The 22,118-nt window shown below is 36.6% G+C and overlaps 1 protein-coding gene and 1 non-coding gene across 9 annotated transcripts in view; both read right to left on the bottom strand.

Annotated features, from left to right (window-relative positions):
* PHF6 (PHD finger protein 6) overlaps positions 1-21,421 on the bottom strand; it is a 51,862-nt gene extending 30,441 nt beyond the window's left edge. For 6 of the 8 annotated variants that reach the window (XM_059911364.1, XM_059911362.1, XM_059911363.1 and 3 more), the window contains exons 1-5: positions 21,262-21,421; positions 17,131-17,314; positions 16,793-16,894; positions 4,773-4,906; positions 4,455-4,498 (exon numbers count right to left, since the gene is read on the bottom strand). In XM_059911364.1, coding sequence (XP_059767347.1) covers positions 4,455-4,498; positions 4,773-4,906; positions 16,793-16,894; positions 17,131-17,268 — 418 coding nt within the window. In that variant the 5' untranslated portion in view covers positions 17,269-17,314; positions 21,262-21,421. The remainder of the gene's footprint in view (positions 1-4,454; positions 4,499-4,772; positions 4,907-16,792; positions 16,895-17,130; positions 17,315-21,261) is intronic. The other 2 variants (XM_059911366.1, XM_059911369.1) reach the window with 1 other exon arrangement.
* LOC132358086 (U6 spliceosomal RNA) lies at positions 4,212-4,318 on the bottom strand. Its single transcript, XR_009500439.1, has one exon. It is a non-coding gene; the product is annotated as a U6 spliceosomal RNA (small nuclear RNA).
* Positions 21,422-22,118: the final 697 nt, after the last annotated feature.

The following is a 22,118-nucleotide window of genomic DNA, read 5'->3' as shown; positions in this document are numbered from 1 at the left end:
AAAGTACTTCTACAAAATACAGACTGGTATCTGTTACAAGCTAAAGCTATTTGCTATTGCCAACATTTGACATTTTTGAAATATTGCTTTAAAAAAAGATAAAAGGGCTTCCCTGGTGGCGCAGTGGTTAAGAATCCGCCTGCCAATGCAGGGGACACGGGTTCGAGCCCTGGTCCGGGAAGATCCCACATGCTGCAGAGCAACTAAGCCCGTGAGCCACAACTACTGAGCCTGTGCTCTAGAGCCTGCGAGCCACAACTACTGAAGCCCGTGCGCCTAGGGCCCGTGCTATGCAACAAAAGAAGCCACTGTCATGAGAAGCCGGCACACCGTAACGAAGAATAGCCCCCGCTCACCGCAACTAGAGAAATCCCGCACGCAGCAACGAAGACCCAACGCAGCCAAAAATAAATAAATAAAATAAATTAAGTTATTAAAAAAAAAAAAGTAAAGGATATACCTATTATCTAAACACAGGCCAACGGGGGGGAAACATAAGATGTAAGATTTAATTCTGGCTACTCCTGTCCATTTCTAACATATAGGAGGGCACTACACCATTTTAAGCACTCAATCACCACATGTGGCTAGTGGCTACCATATTGGGCAGTGCAAATATAGAACATTTCCATCATCGCAGAAAGTTCTGCTAGACAGCATTGTTGAGCCATTAATTCTCCATTCCCTTGTAAAAAGCTCTGCACCTTTGAGGTCCATGTCATTCAACTAAACTACTGCTTCCCAAATTTAATATGCATACAAACCACCTGGGATCTTGTTTAAATTCCTATTAAGTAGGTCAGGGGTGGGGCTTCAGATCAGGCATTTCTAACAAACTCCCAGATGACGTCCATTCTGCTGGTCCACAGACTATGCTACCTTCTTCCTCTCCTCCTTGCTAATAATTGCCAACTCCCAATCATTCCACTCACACATCACTTTCTTTAGCACACGGCTCACAGCCCTTTTCTCCACCCCTGACCCCTGCCATCATGCTGGGTGATTTCACTATCCACATGGACAATCCAAGCAACACCTAGCCATTCAGTTCCTTAATCTTCACTGATGTCCTCCATCGACCACCTAATCCCTATAATCATACCCAGATACCTCATATAATCACCTAAAAGGATTCTACCTCTGAAATCACTATATCATACTTTGGGACCACAGATGATTGCTTTCCCAAGTACTTCCATTTTCATTGTTCTTCAATCTTACCAGGACCTCCAGTCTATTAATTCCTTTCAGTTTCTTTACTCTCGCAAATATTCTAAACTCCCTTATCCCTTTACTCCTTTGTTGAACCCACTTGGAAAAATTCCGATTCTGAATGAACCAACTAGATACCTTCTCTATTCTACACCCAGGATCCTGTACTGCTGTAGGAAATGTCACACAACCTGACAGATGGCATGACTTTACAAATTCATGGTTACCAACCTCAACTGGTCCAATTCAGTCCGGAAACTTTACATTTCTCTAGGCAAACTTCCTCCCCTGGTCTTCACAACTATTCTTTCAAAACAACTTCTCTCTCCTTCAACTTCCAACCCTCACCCCTCTCCCTACATTCTCCCTCACAGAGACAACAGACCTGATAGGAACCACTTACCCTCTTCCTTCTCTCCTATTACAGTGGAAAGGTCCTCCTTATCACAGGGCAATCGTTCCACTTGTGCACTGAATCCTCCTTCTTGTACCTTCAATCTCTTCTTGTCCATTGGATCCTTTCTTGTAAGCATTAACAACTAATCCCCCCCCACCAAAAAAAAGGCCAACGAAGTGAAAGAAACCAATCTGAAAAGGCTACATACTGTATGATTCCAACTGTATGACATTTTGGAAAAGGCAAAAGTATGGAGATGGTAAAGAGATTCTCAAATTTAATATTTCAAAGCACAGTTCATGTTATATCAAGCTAACATGACAGACTGAATTACATAGTATTTATCATTTTAAGTATTAGCAAAGTAGGTACTGAGCCACAAATGGCAAAAACGATCAAGAAATCGCCAAAGGTATCAATTCCTCTTTGCTCTATAGTGCCGTACAATTCTCAAAGACAGTCCCTGAAATACAACCCTATAAACCCCCACCATAAATTACAATCATAAAGTAGAATATATGTTCCCCATTAGAATAATGAAATAATTGGAAGTTCTGTTTCTGACAAAGCACTCAATATCTAATAAATTCAAGCTAGATGAATGTGATAAAAGTCAAAATTCAATAAATAGAAACTCTGTCATACTTTTAAACTGTAATATTATGCTTTCAAGTTCTACAAGATGAGTATAAACATACTACATGTGTCAATAATACAGGGAACCCAAATGTGCTACCAAACTATACACTGAACCCAAAATTCAAATCAATCGTATCACAAATTTGAATTGTAGTATTCCTGCCAGTTATATTAAAAGAAAAGTCCTCTTGGGACTTCCCTGGCAGTCCAGTGGTTAAGATTTCACCTTCCAATGCAGGGGGTGCGGGTTCGATCCCTGGTCGGGGAGCTAAGATCCCACATGCCTCGGGGCCAAAAAACCAAAACAGAAAACAGAAGCAATATTGTAAAAAATTCCATAAAGACTTTAAAAATGGTCCACATGAAAAAAATCTTAAAAAAAAAAAGGAAAGTCCTCCTGAAAAGTATGAATTTAGATCTTCCTCATTAAAAAGTTTCTCAAAGCAAAAAGGTGGTCAAAATTATTGTTTTATGTAGTCTGCACTGACTTATCTCTACCACTAGATGGTACTATCAGCTTCAGAAACTGAGGGAATAAAAGGGGAGATGACTATATTAATCATTGTTGCCACCCTCAAATATCCTGCCCCAGTATGCTGACACACTTGTATTCGTCAGATTATTAAGTCTCAATCCTTGCCTTACCATGTATGCTCACTACAATTGTGAAGAGAATCAAATAAATCCGCTGTTAAAACCTGAAGCAATGAAAGGTGGGAAAGCTTACTCTTAACCTTTCACGAAAGGTTTTTCAATTCAATTACAGAATTAAGTGAGGAAAAAACTGTAGGAAAACATTATAAAGTTTATCAGTTGCACTTTATCACCTCAAAAACATTCTGTTCTTATTATTTGTCCAATATGTTTACCTTAATGACAAGTTTTTGCTAAACACTGAATTTTTAACCAGCACTTCTGAAGTATTTAGACTAATCTGGTCCTGAAGGGGAAACAATACTATTTTGTATTATAAAACCAAGATCTAAGAGATCAAAAAGGGCCACAAATTTTAATATGCTAACACTGATAACTAGGTAAGTCTTTATAAAAGCAACAACTTCCTAAAACAACAGGCTCAAACCATTCTTAATTCTAAGCAACACGTTCTCAGAAGCTAACAAAAACTTTAAAGATCTCTAATCTAAATGGAAGGATAGAACTATCTCAGATTAAATCTAAGCCTTTTTATATTGCTAGTAAAAGTATCAAAACCATCTGTTTGAAAAGGTTTGAAACAAGTCAGAATTCAATTTGAGAACTTTCCCGTACCTTTTAAAGACCACCTACAGCTTGGCTAACTATACATAAACATGACTATCCTGGTTTTGCATAAATTTAAGTGGAAATAAACCATAAAACAATTTTAAAACTTTGTATTTTAAAATTGATTACCTCTTATGAACATGTCTGTATTAAGAAAAAAAAGTACTACAATGTGAATAAAAATTTAACAGAAAGCCTGTTTATCACAAAATGCACTAGTATCCCCAGTTCACGTTTTCTTTATCTGACAGTAGCAAGGTTTCTAATTATTACCTTTACAATCTACTAATATACTTACCTGAACACAGAAATCCGTAACCACTAGCATCATTTCTCCCTAAAGATAAATACATTCTCAACATACTCTTCATAAGAATTTTGAGGTAAAAGTTTTCTTAAAAATTCAGATCTTTTTCACTATGTACATTAGTTTATCTGAATGCTTCTCTCTCTCTTTTTTCCCCCTCATTATGGTTGATTCATAACTTGAATAATTTTTATAGTGCTTAAACTTAAAAGCGAACAGAAAGTGTTCTCTATACTTAACTATCTTAGTTATAAATCTTAATAATAGGAATAAAAAGAGAATTAATTTACAGATATAATAAAACTGCTCTCAAAAGGCTTTGAATCTCTGTAGGGACTGGGTTAAGCATTCTTTTTTTTTTTAATTGAAGTATAGATGATTTACAGTGTTGTGAAAAATATGGAACGCTTCACGAATTTGCGTGTCATCCTTGCACAGGGGCCATGCTAATCTTCTCTGTATCGTTCCAATATTAGTATACGTGCTACTGAAGAAAGCACCCGAATGCTTTTCTTAATTCTTCAAAATGTATTCAACATTGAGATACGCCTTGTGGTAAAAGTTAATATAGTATATAATTCACTCATATTTTACTCAAATTTCCTCTTGAAATTGAAAAGTGGCTGAATAACGTACCTTCAGAGTTATGTGCAGTTTTCTTGTGTTTTCGGCAATAAACCCTACAAAAAATGAAGAAATTAAAAATTACCAAGTAAACAAACTAAATTCATTTTTCAAATTAAGAATGAGCAGTACACTTCACCCCATTCACAAGCTGGATTCCACAAACCTTATCATTAAACTTTCTATGCCATTTCTCTAAGCATTAAATTCCCTACCAAAAACACCCTTTACGATGATGATGAAATGCTTTGAAATGGGAAAAAATTTTTACAAAGGCCTAAAGAAAGTATGACTGTTTAAAAAAACCTAAAAGAGAAGTTAAATCATTACATGTAAATTCCTTGTGAAGGTTTCTCTCGTATCTGAGCTTTATCATGCAATGCACAGTGGTAGTGGTATGTCCTGTGACATGTTTTCACATCACAACCAATTGTAGCTCCAGGACAATGGCACAAAGAACACATCTACAGGAAAACAATAAAATAATATTATTAGTGTGTGATTTTGCTATGGCTATGAAATCAGGTTAGAGGCATATCAAATCTCTGTCAAGGAAAACAAATTGGTTATTGAAAAGATCTGTAACTAATAATGCTACTTTTCTTGTTTTCTCACCTAGAAATAATTCAAATCAAATTCTACTGGGAGTATTTTTTCCCATGTTAAACAATGACAAAATTAATGGACTATTATTAATATCTATTGGTTCATTGTGGTTAAGAGAAAATCTGAAATGTTGCAAATCAGGAATGTAAGCTGTAGACCTTTTCACGATCCAGATCTTCCTGGAAATGAGTAACTGGAGAAAATGGCTCATTCCAGAAAAAAATTTCCTTCACATTTCCGCTTATCAATGAGAATTTGTAGAAAAAAACTCACATACTATTTGGGAACCTGGTAAAATCAATTTCAAGTGAGGGAGGGAGAGAAGATAAAAGAATCAGGTAGATTTTCAAATACCCCGAGCCCTAAAAATATTCTGTGATGTCAAATTGATTGTGAAAACATGCTCATCTATTTTAATTTAATCTGTTACTTACCTCTCACATTATGAATTCACGGAAATAGATAAAACAGATCCTTTCAACATATTTTAATATACCTTACCTTCTGACTTTACTGGATAATTCGTACTGTTTAACTAGCTCATGTCTAAGTTTAGAAAAAAATTCTTTAAGAAAAGTACATAACAATGACTGTTAGTGGTTTTGATTAACATACCATAGTATACTGTACTGAGCGGACTTTTAATCAGGCTGTCTCCTAAGCTATAAATGCCGTGCAAAAATAAATTCACAGTAAGGTAAATCTTAAAATCTGTTCATTTGTTTCTTGGTTGCTAGATGCCTCATTTGGAACTGTTCTCATTCCTCTTGATTAATTTTAACATAAAAAACATCCTTATTTTTGGATTACTTGCCCCCTAAGCAATTTTAGTATACCAAGAGGCTAATGTAAATTCTAATAAAATGCCTTACATTTCTCTAAGCAAGTCAAACACTCAACCTCTCATTCAAGCTATCGTTTAAAAAAGACTCCTATGTAAGTCAGAAACAAACATTCTCAATACAGGTACTTCCCAGAAAACATGATGGCCAGTCCCCATTATTAATGCGAAAGAAATACGCCACTTCCTTAAATAAATACAGAAACTTCAAAGCAATACTGTAAAAAGAAACACCGTGCCAAATTATCAAGCAGGGAAAGTTGTTAAATACTTTTGGGTGGCTTATAAATTCTTGAGGAGGTGGAGCATTTGCACTACAACTTATTTATTAGGTTCTATTATTTTAGTAAATTATACTTCTAATCAAAAAAATCATAGACTTATAGAAACTGTGGAAAACACGAAAGAGCACAACGAAAATTAAAAGATCACTCATACTCACCAAGTGTAGACACCATTACAGTGTTGCTATGCGTACGTGAAAGTATTTTTCTATGTAATTCTGTACATACTGTCACTTGGTTTTTAACTTAATAAATTTAACATTACCACTACTTCATTAAGAACTGTATACTGCAAGTAGCTCATTTCGAAATTACATCAAAAATGTGTTTGCATAGGTACATTCTGAAAAAAATTATTGAGTTCAATGAGCAAGCAAAAATAAAAGGAGAGGTACTGTTAAAAATCCTGTAGAGGCTCAGCACTGGCAAACACAGTGAGATGGGCACTCTCAGATGCTGCTGGAAATTGGTATACTCTCTGGACAGCAACTTGCCTTATTTATCTTAGAACTTATTAAAAGTCTATACTCTCTGATCCAGTAATTTTCCTTGAATTAATCTAGTCTACAAAATAAATCATACTTAAACGATTTATATGCAATCATGTTCACTGCAGAGTTGGAATAGCCCAAAATGTAAAACCACCTGTGGAAAACCACTGAAAAATGTTTAAATAAATTACAGTACAACCATATGTAGGAATGTTCTTTACTCTTTTCAAAAACATTTTAATGGCATGGGAAAAGGTTTATGTATAACATTAAGTAAAAAAATAAAGCAGGATACAAAGTTAGGTATGCTAATTATGTTTACAACATATATTCTTTGAAAATAGGTGAAAGTAAACATAGCAAAATGCTGAGTGACTATCTCTGTGTGATTGGTTTTCTTCTTCATCATTTCCTATATTTTCTGATTTTTCGACAATGGGGAAATTACAAAAAATTATTTTAAAACCATTGGAAATACTCTAGCAAATGATTTCAATACCCATCTCTCAGTTTACTGAGAATAAGAAGGAAACCAAATGCCCAAAATATATCAAAATGTGTTTTGGCTGGTTATAAATTCAAATCTGCCCAAAGTATAACCAGTTAACTACAGCAACTCAGGTTACTCTGTTATTGAAGATTTTAATATCATATGGCATATTTTTTTCTCATTCACGTTTCTAATACCTGCAGACTTGACATAATTATCTTAAAGTACATCTAAAAATATTTTAAAAGTCTGATTTGGAAAGGTGAAATTGAGGAGAACAATCCAATTGAAGGGACACAGAATGAGCAGAGAGAATCAAGAAGAGATAAAAAGAAAATTAAAGAAGTTGAGAAACTAGATAGGTGGCTAGTATGCTTTTCTTTAAAAAACAAAATATTATGGAAAGTAAAACAAAGAGGACTTCTATCGGAAAAAAAAGTAGAATAATAGGAAAACGGGCCCCCCCCCCCCCGACACAGCAAGGCACCAGTTGGTTGGACCTGAGTGATGTTACCCTGTATCCCTCTTCACACAAAACATTTACTTGCCCTCCAGTCTGTCACAGGCTGCTCTCCATGTGGGCAAATCAAAGTTAATCTGACAGGAACACATTTCTCAAGGACAATGGTGGACTTCTTCCTCCCTGAAAAAAGGTCCGTCCCACATATCAAATATTCCGTTGAAGGCCAACTTCCTGTCTTCAATACAGGTATAAATGTCAATTCTCAGCTTATCCTGCCTATACCCTGATTTCAAGTTCTTTAAATAGAGGTGAAAATTTCTTTGTTGTTAATGATTTTTCTTTTACTTTTATTCCTCTATTCAGTTTGCTACCTAGTAGACCTAATAAATTTCAATAATCAATTACTTTTTCCAAAATGGGGAGATTAGAAAAAGAGACTCTTATAGATGTTTGCATATCATACTATCTTTTTAAAAAATGTTAATAAAAATTATATATATTTAGGATGTACACCATGTTTTAATATACATATACATAGTGAAATGATTACTAGAGTTGAGCTAATTAACATATCCATCTCTTCATATAATTACCATTTTTTTAGTGCATGTGGTACAAGCACCAGAAATCCACTCTCAACAAATTTCCAGGATACCATAGGGTATTATTAACTACGGTCATCATGCTGTACAGGAGATCTCTAGACTTATTTATCCTACATAACTGCAACTTTGTACCTTTTGACAAACATCTCCCATTTCCCCCACCCCTCCTGCCCCTGGTAACCAGGGTTCTACTGTCTGTGAAGCTTTACTATGTTAAGATTAAGTTGTGCCACACAAGCAGAGTCTCAAGGAGCTGATCCACAGACGAAAGAGGAACTAAGTCACGCATGAGAGGAGACAAACGGAACTGAAAGGACTATGACTTAGCTAAAGTCCCGCAGAAGACAGAGGCTGGGGCATACCTGCTCCTCAGTCAACTGAAATAGGCCAGGACTGAAATTCACTTTGCAAAAGGAAGAAGTCTTAAGTAATAAAAGGAAAAATACTGCTTTCTTAGTAGCTATGGGGGAAGCTCAGGGAAAACTCAACTAGGACCACAGACAGAGACAAGGCAAAACAAATGAGATTGCCAACTTCTAGGACAGGCAGAAAGAGAAGGCTCTTGGGGAAAAGATCTCAGTCTTAGCTTGCTCAGCTTAACTGCTGTATATCTACTATGCATGTCAGTAACTGACCACCAGTGCACAGATATAAATTCTCACAGCCAAGTACTTACTACTCTCAAGATACCTGCTGCAAGAAAACTGCTACAAATATACAGAGAATGAAAGAGGTTTCCAAAAAAAAAAGTCTGTAGGAAAAAAAAACAAAAGCAAAACAAAGAAAAATCAGAGGGACTTCCCTGGTGGTCCAGTGGTTAAGACTTCGCCTTCCAATGCAGGGGGTGCGGATTCCATCCCTGGTTGGGGAGCTAAGATCCCACATGCCTTGGGGCCAAAAAACCAAAACATAAAACAGAAGCAATATTGTAGCAAATTCAATAAAGACTTTAAAATTGGTCCACGTCAAAAACATCTTTTTAAAAAAAGCACTTGGAGTTGGGAATAGGGTACCTAGCATATTTTCACAGGAGAAACGAGACAAAAATAAAGTGAGAGTAGTTCACCTTACACTGGTGTTTGTTATTCTGTGTTATTTTTAATAACAGAAAACACTACCTCCAGTTAAAACTAGAATGGAGGACAGTGCGGTTGCGGCAAGTTTTCAGAGCTGCCTAAAAAATGCTCCTAACTCCAGGTTCATTACTTTATATAGAGTAATACCTCACATATCCAACACAGTCAGAAAACAGAGTAATCTCTGAATTATCTGGCTAGCAGATGCTGTCCACTTGCTTTGTTAAAAACTCCTAAAAAAAAATTACCACTGCCCGGAAAGGTGGAACATGAACTCATAACTGTTTCTGGTTTATCCTATAGCTACAATTAAAAATATATATATATATATATACAGCATTTTGAAGAAGGTCTCAAAAAAACCACAAACTTAATAAAATATTCTTAATAAGGGTTATATAATAAAATAATTAGGTCTAAGTAGAAAGCTAGAAAGCAAAAATGAAATCTGAAAGCTGTCAAAGTCACTGAAAAGTGACTTGATAGATTAGGACCTTAAATTCCAAGTGCTTCTAAAAAACAGGGCTACTGAAAAGCACTTGTTTTTTACTAAAGTAACAGATAAATCTAAGCAGTTACCGAATAAATAATTTCAGAAGTCTTTTGGAAATCAGAGGGCAAGTAAGCCTATCAAGCTCTGACTTAACCTAGTCTCCTGACCTAGCTCTCAATATCACATACTCCAACTCCATCCAACTTTATGAATCATCATTATGAGGAATATAAGATTATCTTATGGAAGCTTTTGAAGTTTGTTTTATTCATCTGAAAGATTCAGAGTTTTTCTGAGCTCAGATCTTTATGTTTAAGCTCTTCTAAGATGTAGGTCTTTCAGGCTGAGGGTACCCTCAAGTGCCACGCTGCTTACTTTACTTAATCTGTGAAGAACACCAACTACAATCCATGTTCAAATAAGTACCAAGACATCCCCCCAAAACCAGACATAGATTATTTTATACTACTGGTTTGGGTTCTCTTCCATTAGCACAAATAAGTGAGAAGTGATTATATAATGACATAAATTTACAGTATTCTCAATTACAAAGAAGTATCAATATTCAATGAAGGCAAAGGAAAAAAATTTGTGAATTTTTAAAAAATTAATTTATTCAGTAATAGTCAAAGACCTGATTTTCTCCATCATTAGATCTGAAGTTTCTCTTTGGCCTCACATTCATTCTCCTTAATCACCTCCAAAGTAAAACAAAGTTCATTTTATATAAATGACAGGTAAAATATCTGCGCACATTTAAATTAATCTGCATGCCATAATCTGAGCTTTCAAAAACATTCACATTTATACGAATACATTCATGACGCATGTACACTTAGTTACACAGATGACAATGAGGCCAGTGAACAAATCTTCAGGAAAAAATTTACCTGTTTTTCCCCCAAAATACTGTAAGGCAAGGATCCTGCAAGCCCAATTCGGCCCATCACCCTGTTTTCATAAATAAAGTTTTACTGGCACACAGACATGTTCACTTCTTTGTGTATTGTCTGTGACCGCAACTGAAACAATATGGCTAGCAAAGCCTTAAATATTTATTATCTGATCCTTTACACAAAGCGTGCCGACCCCTGTCCTAAGGCAATGGTCCGTAACGGAGAGTGTTCATCAAAACTCACTTGGGAATCTTTTTCAAAAAATACCTATCTGCAACCCAGCCACACCCCTTTCTGATTTAATAGTTGGTTAAGTACCACTGCTCTAAGGATTTGGTAGCACCATTAATTACCTGGCATCTTCTGCATCTTTGTATGTAGTAAGCAATGGTTGCATTCTATACACTTTGGGTGCTCCATTTTACCCTTACTGAATGCCAAATAAGCCACACACACTCTACTTTAAATAGCACTGGCATTTAATATTCATTTAATACTTGTCAAAAGTACTTCCTCCTCCTTGAAACTCTTCCCCCTTTGAGTTCTACAGCATCATTTTCCCAGTGGAACACACTTCAAATGTCACTTTCTATGAAGTCTTTTGACTTCTCAGGTAAAATTAATTATGGTCCTCTCTCCCAGCTCCCCTGTGGCATTCTTTACATACTTCTAAGGCTAAAGTACATTTATTCATGATTGCATACAAAGTGTCTAGCATTGTGCTTGGTACAAAGTAGGCACCCAATTAAGTGTCTGATAAATGGACAGATGATTTCTAGACTCTAGATGGAGGCCTTGATGAATACAATGCCTGAGGAAAACAATAAAAATTTAACACCCTACTGGTAGAGTGAAGGTTGAAGAAACATGAAAACACCCTTGTTTGAGGCATACACAGCTCTCCACCATCCTGAACAAATAACCAACCTGATTTTTCCCTCTAGATTTCTCTCCTTCCTCTTCAAACCGCTAGAGCTGCAAACAACACTAAAACACTGATTAACCAAAACACAGGAATTTTATGCTTATACTATTACTTCCGTAGTCAATTTACACCTAGCCCATTACTTAAGAACTGAAGGTAAATGATTCAGAAAGAGAATCGGGTTTCAGGGTAGGGAGATGATGAATACTGGTTGAGTTTAAGATGCCTGCAGGACATCTATGTACAGCAGACAAATATGCTGCCATTATTACACTTTATTCTTCACAATGACTACTATGTATCACCTGTCTCCTGAAAAATCCTGCTTTGCCCCTCCTAAGTTGAAATTCCTGTCTAATGTTTGAAGACCCTGTAATCATCCCACCTTTCTCAATTCTAATCCATTACTGCCAGTCTCAATGACCCATTCAGTTATAGTTAACCTATTTCATGGACTCATCCATTTTTTTTTAAACTTACCATCTCTAGGAAGTAGTCTTAACCACCTAAATTGGCAAGACCCTTCCTGCACAGAATAAAAAGGTGTATCTATAAATTGCCATATATGCAGATTCATGGCATGCCCAATATCTAGATCATGAACTCTCAAAATCAGACACCCTGTTTCTCTGGGGTGCCAAGCACTCTACTGGTACTGAGTAAATAAACTAAACACTATGTAAAATTTGTCTTTTTTATTTTCAGAGGCTACAAAAAGTATCTTGAGGGTAACAGAGACTTGGAATATTCTTACATAGTATGTATGTAGGATTTTTGTCCTAAAAACAATGCTATAACAGAATATATTAATAGGAGTCTGATTATGTCCTAAATTCAGTACTACTTCCATCTTTATTAGAAAACTTCTAAGCTCTAATCATTACATTTTTTAAAATGTGATTTTTGGTTAGGTAGCTTAAAAGGCAGTCTAGTATAACCTAGAGATTAAGAGTTCTGGCTTTGGAGTTAACTGGCCCTGGATTCAAATTCCAGCTCTGCCACTTACGAGCTATATGACCATAGTCAGGTTACTTCTCTGAGCCTCAGTTTCCTAATCTGTAAAGTGAGAATGAATACCTTCCTATCTCACAATATGACTGTAAGGATTAAAAAGGTTCATGTATTTAAAGTACTTAGCCCAGTTCCTAGCACATATTAAGTGTTCAATAAATGTTAGCTATTTCTGCTACTGAAAAAAGCAGGAAAAATGTTACAAGGATTTCTTAAGACATGTGAGTAAAATTTAGTTTGAAAAAGGGAAAGTTTAGGAATGACCTGAGGATAGTCATCAAGTATATGAAGGACTTTTCATTTTTAATATAGGAAAAACCAAATATTTCCTTTAATGGAAAGAGGCAGACCTAGAATAAATGACTAACTTAAGTGAGATACTTGAGTTATACAGAAGGATGAATTTCGCAACTGTGAAGAGTGTCATATAATACTGGTCCTGTTTCAGGTTGCTTGGGTAGAATCACAATTTCTTGATATATTTAAAATAAGATAGACAAAAAAATCTATGTTACATGGCTTTTAGGTAATCTTGCCTAAGGGGAAGGAAAGTGAACTAAATGGCCTCTCAACTCCTTCTGTTCCTAGAGTCTGTGATATATGTGACATAGGTACCAATTTGAACAGTAACTATCTGATGTGGATACTCTTTTTCTTTTCTTTTCCTTTTTTTTTGGTGGGATCTTAGTTCCCTGACCAGGGATCGAACCCCGGCCCTAGCAGTGAAAGTGCCGAGTCCTAACCACTGGACTGCCAGGGAATTCCCCCGATGTAGATACTCTTAATGATCTCACCACCTAGCTTCATCCAGCAAGAGTATGTTCTTCAAATATACTCAACTGTCTCCTAAAACAAAATGAAAACAGCAACGACAACTCATAATCTTACTTGGAAATTTGCATTTCTTGGCTAGATGGCTGGAGAATAAGAGTAGATGGTACAGATGTGGTGTCTCCACATATGGATTCAAGAGGAACTAGAAACCATTCTGGAAAAAAAAATCTGTCTCAATTGCAAAAACAGAGTCTCAAATTATAAAAACCTTAGTAGGCTGGCAAATGTCTCCTGGTCCATCTTGGTGCTTAAAGGTGAGGTAAAAGAGATGAATATGGTCGTGCAGAATGGCTTTCCTCCCCGATCCTTGTGGCTGACATGAAGATCTTGGAAAATGGCCTATGGCAGCAGGAACACACTTGCCATCCGTACCTCCTGCTCTACTGTGACTTCCCATCCTCTCAAGACTCTGACCCATCTGGCCGCCTATATACTTTCACCTCAAACCCCAGACTCTTCTCTTTATACTTTTCTTTGGGGCAAGTGAGAACCTCTGGAGCCAGCACGAGATACAAACTGGAACCTGTCTTAAAAGCACCCATGGACCAGCACTCCTGTTTTTCATTATTTTCAACGGGAATTCATGACCCACTTTTCACCTAAAATCTAGATGAACAGCAGCCAGGGCAGACTCACAGGATAAAATGCCTTAAAAAGTCAATTAGGGAAACTGATTATCTAGTTTACATGTAGCTTACCTACTTACAGGAAACTCTTCACTTTTTTTCTCGCTTTCTATTTGATTTATGGCCCTTTTATTGCTTAGACAAATCTACACAGGGAAAAGAAAATAAGAAAACCAAAATCTGGAATTTTGGTTACTTGATAGTACTTCATGTAAAGATGATGTAATGGAAGGGACAAAACTAAAGGTTAAAATATATATATTTTATATATATATAATATATAATATTATATATAATATATAAATTATTTAAATTCTGACATTTTAAGAGAAGGAAAGGGAGCAAAATTATATACCTGGCTCAAAAGTTCTCTCCTTCTGCCACTATTCCTCAATGCTGGATGCCCACAGCCTCAAAATGGCTACAAAACACCTTTCCTAAGGGAACCCCCTGGCGGTCCGCTGGCTAAAACTCCATGCTTTCACTGCCAAGGGCGCAGGTTCAATCCCTGGTCGGGGAACTAAGATCCCACAAGTCGTGTGGCACGGCCAAAAAAGAAAAGAAAAAAGAAAAAACCCACACCTTTCTTAAGGTAACTCTTTATATCTCTTATAGCACTCTTTAGTTATGCAACATCACTGTTTAGTAAGCAGTGATACAGCATTATCCGTTTACTGTTGGTGACTTGTTCTAAGTTATATAATGTGTCAGTGGCAGTTATTAAAAAAACAGGCCTCATGAATTCCCAGCCCAGCATCCTTTTCATTAGCCTACAACAATATTAGCAGATCTTATCATTACTTACGAACAATAACTACAACAGGGGCTACCATTTATCAAGTCGTAACCATGTACCAGGTACCATGCTAAATCCTGTATAGTCTCTTTTTTGATTCTCACAATATCCCTGGAAGGCAAGTACTACCATTATCTCCTTTTGTCAGGTGAAGAAAACATGGTGTAGAGAAGTAAATCAACTTGCCCAGGGTCACCCAGCTAGTTAGTTACTAAAGCTTGTGGTCTTAACCTCCAATACTGTTCTACTCCCTAGATCAAGAATAAAGCTTAGTTATTTATAACTCACTACACTTGGGCAAAAAAATTAACTCCCTACACCATACCATTAAAAATTAATCAAAACAATTTATAATAGTGAAATCTGTACAAAGTTCTGATGCTTTCTGCACAAACAGGTACAAATAAATTAAATCTCCATTGAATTTAGCAATACTGCCAGATGTATGCTGCCGCTTCATGTAAAACTAGGCACTGCATTTGTTAATAACACAGTAACGTCAGGGACCAAAACTGCTCCTGTTCTGACTAGAGCAGCCATGTCAAATAACAAAAATGCTAACAAGTCAGGATGTAGATGCATTTTCCAGGAATATTCATAATGCCAAGGAATAAATAATGGGGTGATAAGGGTTACAGTACAACTAGCTTCAAGTAAATAGTATTCTTTCTTTGTACACAAAGTTGTTTTTAAGGACTAGGAAATAAAAACATAACTGCTCTGGTTCTCAAAACTCAGCAAGCCACAGTAACATGAAGAAATCTAAAACCACCAAATTAAAAAAAAACGCATTTTTTAAAAAATGCAGCATTCTATTGCTATCTATAGTTTTGGGGGTGGGGAAGATAAACATTTTCACAGTTAAGGTCTCACTACAACAAAAACTGTCTGACCTCTGAATTCCCATTTGCGCCAATACTGATTCTAGGGTTTGAGACTATTTATCCTTAAAACAAATCTCAAATGTTATCTTTGAACTTCATATTGCTTTTCCTTTTTTTTTTCACTAATACTAGAAAACTGACTACTTTTCAAAATAGATTATTCCTGACATCAAAATGATAGCCCCCCCGTTCCCATTAGATTCTTTAGGAAATATGAGATTACTTAGTGCCTAAGAACATAGATATATGTTCTGCCAAACCCATCTTTAAAATAATGAAACACTTGATAGTGGAGCTACTGAAGGTACATTTACAGATGTAATTTCAATAAAGAGCTCAGAGGAGAAAAATAACCAAATGAGAAGACACTGTCTCAATGTAAACCATAATGTATTAAATAGCAACAGAGACGACACTACCTCTCCAACAGAGCAATACAGTATCTTGCCAAACTGGTTACTTGGTAGTGAAGACAACTGCAGGAACATTACGCTTAGCACAGCTTCAGAAAAACTGTAAGATTCAACAAAAGTTATCCAAAGTCAGAAATGCTGTGTTGTATAGCTGAACCACGGTAAAATACGTTGTGCAGCAACTACTAACATTTTTCTGTTGAAAGGGTTCTGTCATCTTCATTTGTAATGATCACAATTACTTTATTAATGGAAAATGAAAACATTTCAGAATTTTAATTATCAAAATATATGTGAATGAAGACTTTAACACATGAAACATTAAAATTAAGCAAACTGCTTGTTTTGTAAGTCAACATGGCCTCCAAGAAGATTTTAATTCTTTTTGAAAAGAAAAAAAATGGATAATATACATATTGATTCACTCCTTTTTTGTTGATTGGCAAATAAGTTAAACCTAGCCTTGCAATTTGCCGATTTGGGGGAAAAAAAAATAAGACTGCAATTTTAAAAAATTACACTCAGTTAATAACACGATACACTCTAAAATAAGCAATTTTCTCCTTAATGAGCTTAAAGTAAGTTTTATTCTCAAGAGGCAGAAATACCAACTTACCAGCTTCGTGCCTCTTTTAATTTCCTTTTGGACATCTTCAATAGAAAATCCACCAAGACTTTCGTTATCAGAGTGTGATGATACCAAAGCAGATGAAAAGAGCTATAAATTACATTTAAAAAAAATTAAGGTTCATATATAAAGAAATTACAGTGAAACAGTGAATAAGATGTTAAATTTAAAAGGAAATATTCAAGTAAAAATGGCATAGCATTAGTGAGAAACCACTTCTTAGAAGTTTAACTGGTTTTGTTGTTTTGTTTTGTTTAGTAATCAGGAATATTCATTATTAAGATTCTCATGGTTTCAGGTCTCTTGGTTGCTGCGGGCATACTTACCATGCACTTATGGTGTGCTGCCACCTTCTGGTTTTCAGATATTAGTAACTGTCCACATTCCTTGTCTCTATTTGACTTACAAAAGCCACATTTGCGCTGTCTTGTAGGCCCTTTTTTCTGTTCAACTGAGCTTGACATGATTTTTAAATTGCCTTTAGAATGCCACTTTATGTCTCAAGAAATGCTACAGAGAATAAGAAGGGCAACAAAATGGTTAATTTTGTTTTAAAAATCAGTTTACACCGTAATATAAATTGCTTAATATTTGACCTAGGTCTTAATATATGCATTTAAAAATAGCTATTTAGTATAGACAAATTAATATTCAAACCTCTGTAATTTTAAAAAATGTACAGCGTATGCATAAAGATAAGTTAATGAAGTACTGAGAAAAATCAAACTGCTCTCAAATTAAGGGACATGTGAAATAATTAGAACTATTTCTGCATGGATAAATAAAACACGAACAGTGTATGATATTAAAATAGTCATCTGCTGACATAATTAATGAAAAACATTTTTCATGTATAGCTACCTAGGTGCCCCTTCAAGGAGACAAAGAATTATACATCTAAAAGCAGAGCAAAAACTAATAAGAGAACTACACAATATCCAGGGTGAACAGAATTCTATAACTGCACAACTCCTTAAAGTTCACATACTGATAATCCAACAAATGAGAAATGAATTTACATAACCATGACTTTGGAACACTTATTTTTAAAAGTTGAATTATTTTCAAGTTAAAAAAAAAATCATGTATACATCTTTATTAGTTTTTGCTATTGTATTCCTTTTGCAAGTAAGGAAAACTTTAAGCCTTACACCAGTCTATTCAAAAACGCAGACTTTAGGAACCAATCATTTATAAAAACAACTGTATTATCTGACTCTGAGATTTACTCCAAAAGTCTGCTTATTAAATTAAAGTTACAAACTGACAGTCGTGTTCTAAATGTAGTAACTTTCATACTTTAATTAGTAATACTGTATAAAGAAAGGGAAACTTTTCTGAATGAGCCTAAATTTAGTCAAATTATAATTATAGGTAGTATAGTCAAACAAAAAAAGGGAAGAAAAGCTCTAACATGGAAGGTTTCTGATTTAGATCATCAATCTCAACATGGATTCTTCAGAAGACTATAAACAAATGTAAAATCAGTTATTTGAATTGTGTAGGTTTCCCAAATCAACATAACTAAGCAGTTCAGGACCCAGGTTACCACAACACACATTACAGTCAATAAAATCTCAAATTTTTGTCTTAAAATTTACTAAATTCTTTCCATTCCTCCATATATTTGAACATTTTCAAAATATGTTGAAAAAATGGACTCACTAACACTACATCGTTTCTTTCTGAGAAGCACTTGTTCACCAACAAGAACAGGAGCAGTTGGAAGCCAGCAAGGTGGTAGATGCAAACCATTCAGTGCTTTACAATATAACAATGCAAATACTTAAAACTGAACACGAAGTCACAAAGAAACAGGTCTTCTCATCAATTTATTTCTAGGTTTTTCTCTTTAATGAAACTTCAAAGGCCCTGACAGTCTCTGCACCGATGGGTTTAACAAACTCTTAATGCTATCTACAATTTTAAATACTTCACTCTTCCAAATGGCATCGGATACTTTACAACAGTACTGTATTCATAGCACTGGCTATAAACCGTGAAACTGATTGAAAACAGGCAGCAAATACTTTTAGGATTAAAGAAAAAAAAAAAAGAACATAACAGAGAAACAAAAGAAACAAAAGGGGAAGTGTGTTTGCATTTGCTCAGGCAAATATGTGTTCAGTTGCTTTATCAAGAATGTAGCTGCCAACATCTTTAGAATTAAATATGCAAAACATCAAAATTCATAAATAGCACCAGAATTTGCTACTTGAGTTCTAAATTAGCTTTCTTTACTACTGTGCAATGAACAGTAAGCACTCTGAAAGCACTGTAATGTATTCAGCATTTCTCCTGGTCATCCTTGGCCAGCTGAAAGGATGGCACATTATGAATCCAATCTATACAGACGTCTTAATGTGTAATTTCTGTACAACCTTAGCATAAGCTATAAAAACAGCTTAAGACAAAGTAAATTCCTAGATTAGAACATCACTTTTTATTCTTAAAATTAATTCTGAAAATGGTGTCCCCAAAATTCTACCCATATTGAATCCTGCCTCTTTCCATTTATAAACAGGTAAATTTCTCATCCTAATTTTGAGAACCTACTTTTCTAGGTATCAAAGACCCCAAAATCTAAAAGAGAAAAAAAGGTACACTTTATTTTGCATTCAAAAATACTCTAGTGTATTTTTTCTGTAATCAGTTTAAATATAATTTGTAAAGTGAACAGAAACGCACACAAAAGTGCACCAAACCAATTAAAAACTTTCCCTAACGTGCAATGAGTAAATGGATTTTTCCACTAAAATTCAAATAATGCATCTGTGCATATCTTGCTAATTTTTTTTTACAGCCTCCGTGTAAAACATGAAGTGGAGAACATCATGGAAACAATGACTCCTAGTAAAAGTGTCTTTATCATAAAAATGCAGATTTTTGTCTAATGCTGTCACATTTGTGGTCTCTACTTGAGGAGAATAAGGGCATTCCAAGGACCAATATTAAGGGGTTCATAATGATCCATACAGTATATGGCATTTTAATTTTAGTCTAAAAGGTTTTTCAGGGCATGCAGAGATCAAACTTTGATGCTTTCACCCAACAATGAAACCTTTTCTTTCAAAGAAACATAGCATTATGGATAATGTTATAAAGCAGAAATAAAGAGGCAAAGATAACAGCGTGAGAAACATAATTTAAATGTCCGAAAAAATATAAAAACCCGATTAGTTTAGGCTGAAGCAATCAGTGCATTTCAGATTTTCCAAGATGCTTTAAAGCACCAAGGTGGAAATAACCTGAAACATCAAGGAGAGCATTCAAGAACCAACTCGAGAGCTCATTCAGTGTCTGATATCTGAAAGACCATTTTCACAGAAAAACAAAACAAAACAAAAACTGCAGTTCCGGAAGATCAAACAATTCCACACGCAAGGAAGTTGAAATATACAGATCAAAATATATAAACATCATCCAAGAAGCAGTATTTCTGTCAGGAAAGTTACACTGGAGAGAAAGAAACGAATAAGAGATGAACCGGAAGGGCACCTGAATTTGGTTGCACGATATTATTACATGCTTCGCACTGCTTTTTGCGGTTATTCAAAAGGAAACTAAAGGAATTTTCCAGTTGTTTCAAACCCAAGGGTAGAGAAAGAATTTGAACTGTGTGAATAAGACCTGATATTACGTAGTAAGCCGATAAAAAGAAAAGGTTTTTCAAAATTAAAGGATTTTTCAACTTCCACGCAGAATATCGAAACGAAGAAATTTCAAAAGAATGCCGTGCTGCTCGTCCATATAATAAGGGATGGTACACATAACGTACCGGAGCCTCTCCGTTATTTATTCCTCAATACACACTAGACTCCAAGATCTCCCTCTAATCAAGCGCTAGATAAACTCTCAAAACTATCTTCCAATAAAACACTTTAGCAGGTTCCTTTCGGTCGTAAAGTCAGGGTCCCCTAATTGTCCTTTTCCAATCCTCCTGGATCCAGGAAAATATCACCCTACCACTTTCTTTAACCCTCCTCCCACCAAGAGTTCGCCCTCTAATAGTCTTCGTTTCCTATCTCAGTTTCACCCCTAATTCCCCCCACCCCGGAGTTTTTCCTCATTCCGTAAGGCTACCCTTCTTGCCATCCTAACAATTCTTCCTCTCACTCTTCCCAAACTGGGAGTCTCCCTCCTTCCCAAATATGTCCTAAGCGATGGCAAAGACTAAAAATTCCCGGTATTTTGTCCTCCTCAAATGTTGCGCCCCCTCCCCCGAAGTCTAGGCTTAAGCCTAACCTCTCCCTTGGCTCCTCCGAAGCACTTTTCTCAGCAGCCTCTCTGCCAAGCGCCTTCAATGAGCGGCGCTTCTGGGGTCCCTGACAATAAAGCGAGACCACCAAGAGTCCCCCTTAACAACGGGCAGGGGCGGCGGCCTGGCCACCGCCATCCTCCTTGTCTTCTCCCGCCGGGCAGAGAATGGGGGGCCCCAGGGTACCGTGGGGACTCACCGGCGGGGCCCAGAGGCGAACGGCAGGGGAGAAGCGCCAATGAGGGGAAAGAGAAAGAACTCGGTCTTGGTTCTCCGGCAGCGCCTGGGAGCGGGGTTCTGTCGCCGGAGGTTGTTTCCTTTCATTCGAGAAGAGACGGGCTCGCTGAGCGCCCTTACGTCGCCCCCCTCGCACGCAACGACTCACATAGCGTTAATACGTCTCGAGCGCGCCGCGGGTCCTGATTGGCTGCAGCGAGGAGGCAGCTGAAGCCGCAGAGCCACGACGCATGTGCAGAAGCCACCCCCGGTACGGATCGGGGCGGCAGGCTCCGCCTCCTGCTCGCGCGCGTACCTTCTATTCTCCGGTCCGCCGCTCCGCCAAGTGTTTGGGGGCAGGATCCGAGGAGATAGAGAAAGAGATTCAAAGATATCGCTGTGGGTTGGGCGGAGAAGGGGCTGGGTTGGGACTAGAAACCGTTGGCCAGGGGCCCCGGGTAACCAGTTTTCAACAGTGATTCAAGTGGGTAGGCCTTATCCCTTGCACTTGTTCACCGAGGCCTTTTCATATCCATTATTTCATTGTACTCTCGTGGCATCCCTTTGAGGTCCCCCGTTCTCTCGTTTTACTGCCAGGGAAGACTGAGAAGCTCCTAGTGGAGTCAGTCTGCCTGGATTTCAATCTTTGGGCGAATCATTTTTCATCTCCGTGCCTTAAATTTGTGTCTTTAAAATGGGGATAAAAATAGTATCTCACGGGTTTATTGTGAGGAAGAAATGAGATAATGCCAGTAAACCGTGTATTAGCGTCCCTGGCGTATAACAGGCCCTGTATAAATTCTGAGATTTTTCATAATCAGAAAAGATAAGTGATTTTCT

This window comes from Balaenoptera ricei, chromosome X (assembly GCF_028023285.1).
Source record: "Balaenoptera ricei isolate mBalRic1 chromosome X, mBalRic1.hap2, whole genome shotgun sequence".
NCBI classification, from domain to species: Eukaryota; Metazoa; Chordata; class Mammalia; order Artiodactyla; family Balaenopteridae; genus Balaenoptera; species Balaenoptera ricei.
This window is presented reverse-complemented; position numbering and strand designations above follow the sequence as displayed.